Source organism: Ursus maritimus, unplaced genomic scaffold (assembly GCF_017311325.1).
Source record: "Ursus maritimus isolate PB19 unplaced genomic scaffold, ASM1731132v1 scaffold_3, whole genome shotgun sequence".
Taxonomy (NCBI): Eukaryota; Metazoa; Chordata; class Mammalia; order Carnivora; family Ursidae; genus Ursus; species Ursus maritimus.
Window position 1 is genome coordinate 40218522 of NW_024425563.1, and position 5045 is coordinate 40223566.

The 5045-nt window shown below is 43.6% G+C and overlaps 1 protein-coding gene across 3 annotated transcripts in view; it reads left to right on the forward strand.

Moving 5' to 3' along the window:
• Positions 1-5045, forward strand: part of AOAH (acyloxyacyl hydrolase) — a 176864-nt gene that overhangs the window by 76869 nt on the left and 94950 nt on the right. For all 3 annotated transcript variants that reach the window (XM_040644102.1, XM_008686500.2, XM_008686501.2), the window contains exon 7: positions 915-975. In XM_040644102.1, coding sequence (XP_040500036.1) covers positions 915-975 — 61 coding nt within the window. The remainder of the gene's footprint in view (positions 1-914; positions 976-5045) is intronic.

Sequence of the window (5045 nt, forward strand, 5' to 3'; positions counted from 1 at the left end):
GGACTACCTAGTTTTATAGGAGAGGCCATCTCTGGAGAAGCTTATGACCTAGACTTCTGGTGGGTCCACCATCCCAGAGTTAGTAAGTCAGGCTCCATGACACCAGTTAGGCTCCATGCTGGCTCTTACTAAATCCATTTGCCTTGAGGCTCTCACAGCTGCTAGAGTGCTCTTGATTCAAAAGACCATTTAGTAAATCCTGTAAAGGCTCATGTTACTCTCTACATTCTAGGCTCTGAAAATAGCTTCACCCTGCCATATGATGGCATAGCCTGCTACCCCATGAGAGATTTTCCTAGAGGGAAAGCAGTGTTTGCTATTCAGGAGCTGGGAAAAGTTTGGTAGTGAGGACACAGGGGGAGAGCCTCCCTCGGGGGAGGGGTCTGTGGCCTTAGCATGACTTTGCTTGGTCATCAGTCACATCCGAATCTTTGGTTTTCTAGGCTCATGAATGGGAGTGAACATTGCCAGCTCAAGTGCCTCAAGATTCTTAGAGTTAGTGGTTTAAAAGAGTAGATGTAGATTTTAAGAAAAGACTTCCATCACAGAATGTGTAAAATGGCACAAATTCAATCTGTAGTGCTGAGCTCATTGGACCAAAAATGCAGTCTCCTTCTTTTCTGGGCATCTCAACATCAATTTCCTAAGTTCTCCAAAATGTTGATGTAATTGTTTCACTTCCCCATATGGGCCAAATTAATATCAGAGAGAAAATAGTTCTAATTAAGTGGAGAGCAGAGATTGGCAAAGTTTGGCTGGCGCTCTTCCATACCATGGAGGCGCTTCATTTTATTTTTAGAATGGACTTCTATCACATACTCAACATAGCCGTATCTGAAATGTCTCTGTTTGTTTTCACAAACACAGTTTCTTTTTTTCTTAGCTCACCAGCTGTTTTGTTTTCTTTTTTCTAGAACTATAAAAAATTCTGTGCCATTCAAAGATGTAGATTCAGACAAATACAGCGTTTTCCCAGTAAGTATTGTTAAGAGTAACCAGATGTTAACTAAATATTACTAAATATTGCTTTCTACAAATACCTTGCCTTTAATAAGACAAGACTGAATTCCAATTGAATGTATTAATAATTTGATAATACACCTTTCCATGATTTTTGTGGACTTTTTGGCATCTTAATAATACACAAACCATCAGGGTGGGTCTTAAGGCCGAGACTGTTTTTATTCCTGAAGCCATTCCCAGCTGGGTATTTCAGTTGTCTTGAAAGGTGTTGAGAATTATTTTGGAAATTCTTAAACCTACTTTTAGAGTGTGTGTGTTGTGTTATGTGTAGGCACATGTTTGATTTAGACAGTAAGGATGTCAGGATGTTCTCTGCAAAATACAAACAAGCAATTGGCAGATGTAACTCCCCAAAGTTGGTGGGATCTCAGATATTCTACCTGGGAATGGGGGAAATAAAAACATTGTTTGATATTATTATGACTCTTGATTCTTTCAAATCAAGGAACGAGACAGGTCAACCATATAATAAATCCACATAATTAGCCTGCTTTGCTAGAGATTTTTAAATTATCCATTACAATGATTAATCATTTGACCAAATAAACCAATTGTTTTGGAGGCTAAGAAGACTGATGACTAATAAAGTTCAGAGAGTTAGATGTTCCTGCTGTTTGTGGAAGTGTACACGCAGACACACACACACACACACACACATCTACAGATGCACATATACGTACAGCATGCATGCACGTAGCCACACCTGTGAGTGCACACATGTCCACATACCTACACATTCACATTGCATACACTCCCATGCACCCCACGTCTGGACACACACCCAAAAGCACATATACACACACTCATGCACACACACTACCACCCAGCATTGGTGCTGGGACTCTATTACATTTTACCTCACACAGCATGTCTCAGCATATTAATCTTAATTATTTTAGTAATCTCTAGTGTTCCTAGACAGTATTGGAATTAAGAATTACACATGTCAGGGAGAGGGAGTTAAGATGGCGGAGGAGTAGGGGACCCCTTTTTCAGCCGGTCCCCTGAGTCGAGCAGGATGGGTACCAGACCAGCTTGAACATCCACAGAATCAGCCTGAGATGCAGGAAGATACATCTGGATCTCTACAAATGAACATCTCCAGCGCTGAGTATTGAGGTACGAAGCAGGGAGCCGTGAAACTGCGCACAGATATCGGAAGATAAACGGAAGGGGGAGGGAGCCGCCGCATTCGGGCACCGAGAAGTGGTAGCCATCTGCACGGGGGAGCGGGCGGACTCGTGGACGGCACCCTCGAGACAGCAGACTGAGACTATGAGCCGGGGAACTCGCGCCACCAGACTGAAACCAGAGCTCCGGTGCGCTCACTGGAACCAGACTGAGACCGGGAGCTCCGGAGCGCACGGGGGCAGCTGGCGGCTGGTGGTGTTAGAAACACAAAGGACAGAGACGCTCTGGCCCTGGAAGTGAGGGCTGGGATGCCGGGTGTGGGGCGCACATCCTGGGACGCTGCAGGGTTGAACAGCACCAACAGAAACAGAGTTAAAGTGGCCAGAACATCAGTGGAGAACGGTCTGCGATCCCTCTGTTCTGAGACAGAGGCTGAGATTTGGCCACTGCTGCTCTGACCCTCAGAAGAGGCACAGCAAACCACCAGGGAAAGCCGCCAGATAACAAAAGCCTGGAAATACCGGCTCACAGTGTGCCCATCCCCATCCCCCCTCACAGGGGACACTGAGACTCTACCCAAACAGGGTTGCCTGAGTATCGGCGTGGCAGGCCCCTCCCCCAGAAGGCAGGCTGAAAAACCAAGAAGCCCACATCCCTAAGATCCCTATAAAACAAGGGCACACTGCCTGGGTCCCGGTCAATAATTTGGGCTCTGGACAACCCCTCACAACCTCTCCTCATCAGAATGACGAGAAGGAGAAATCCCCCCCTAGCAAAGAAAAGACAATGAGTCTGTGGCCTCTGCCACAGAACTAATGGACATGGATATAACCAAATTATCAGAAATGGAATTCAGAGTAACAATGGTCAAGATGATGTGTAGACTTGAAGAAAGTATTAACGAAAATGTTAATGAGAATATAGAATCTCTAAGGGCGGAAACGAGAGTGAATCTGGCAGAAATTAAAAATTCTATGAGCCAAATGCAGTCAAAACTAGAGGCTCTGATGGCCAGGGTGAATGAGGCAGAAGAACCTATCAGCGAATTGGAGGATGGGTTAGTAGAAGAAAAAGCTGAAATAGAATCTGGTCTTTAAAAAATCCATGCTCAAGAATGTAGGTTACGGGAGATTACTGACTAAATGAAACGTTCCAATGTCAGAATCATTGGCATCCCTGAGGGGGTGGAGAAAAACAGAGGTCTAGAAGAGATATTTGAACAAATTGTAGCTGAAAACTTCCCTAATCTAGCAAGGGAAACAAACATTCGTGTCCAAGAGGTAGAGAGGACCCCTCCCAAGCTCAACCACGACAAACCTATGCCACATCACGTCACAGTGCAATTCGCAAATATTAGATCCAAGGATACAGTATTGAAAGCGGCCAGAGCAAAGAAATTTCTCACATACCAAGGAAAAGTTATCAGAATTACGTCAGACCTGTCTACACAGACCTGGAATGAGAGAAAGGGTTGGGGCGGGCATTTTTAAAGCTCTTTCAGAGAAAAACATGCAGCCAAGGATCCTTTAGCCAGCAAGGCTGTCATTCAGAATTGATGGAGAAATACAGACCTTCCAGAATCGCCAGTCATTTACCAATTTCGTAACCATGAAACCAGCCCTACAGGAGATATTAAGGGGGGTTCTGTAAAGGTAAAAAGGCCCCAGGGTGATACAGAACAGAAAGTCACAATCGATAGAAACAAAGACTTTACTGGCAACATGACATCATTAAAATCACATCTCTCAATATTCAGTCTCAATGTAAATGGCCTAAATGCTCCCATAAATGCCACAGGGTTGCAGATTGGATAAAAAGAAATGGCCCATCCATTTGCTGTCTACAAGAGACTCATTTTGAACCTAAAGATACATCCAGACTGAAAGTAAAGGGATGGAATACCATCTTTCACGCCAGTGGACCTCAAAAGAAAGCTGGGGTAGCCATTCTCATATCAGACAGATTGGATTTTAAACTAAAGACTATAGAGACACAGAAGGGCACTATATTATTCTTTTTTTTTTTTAAGATTTTATTTATTTATGTGGCAGAGAGACAGCCAGCAAGAGAGGGAACACAGCAGGAGAGCGGGAGAGGAAGAAGCAGGCTCCCAGCGAAGGAGCCCGATGTGGGACTCGATCCCGGAACGCCGGGATCACGCCCTGAGCCGAAGGCAGATGCTTAACGACTGCGCTACCCAGGCGCCCCTATTCTTAAAGGATGTATCCAACAAGTGGATATGACAATTATAAATATATATGTCCCCAACAGGGGAGCAGAAAGATACACAAGCCAACTCTTAACCAGAATAAAGAGACATAAGATAAAAATACATTAATAGTAGGGGACCTCAACACTCCACTATCAGAAATAGACAGAAGACCCATGCAAAAAATCGACAAAGAAACAGGGCTTTGAATGCCATACTCGAGGAGTTGGATCTCATAGATATATATATAGAACACTACACCCCAGAACCAAAGAATACTCATTCTATTCTAATGCCCATAGAACAGTCTCAAGAACAGACCATGTTCTGGGTCACAAAACAGGTCTCAACCGATACCAAAAGACTGAAATTATTCCTTGCATATTCTCAGACCACAACGCTTTGAAATTGGAACTCAACCACAAGGAAAAATTTGGAAGAAACTCAAATACTTGGAGACTAAGAACCATCCTGCTCAAGAATGATTCAATAAAACAGGAAATCAAAAATCAATTTAAACAATTTATGGAAACCAACGAGAATGAAAACACAATGGTCCAAAACCTATGTGATACCGCAAAGGCAGTTCTAAGGGGGAAATACATAGCCATCCAAGCCTCACTCAAAAGAATAGAAAAATCTAAAATGCAGTTTTTATATTCTCACCTCAAGAAGCTGGAAC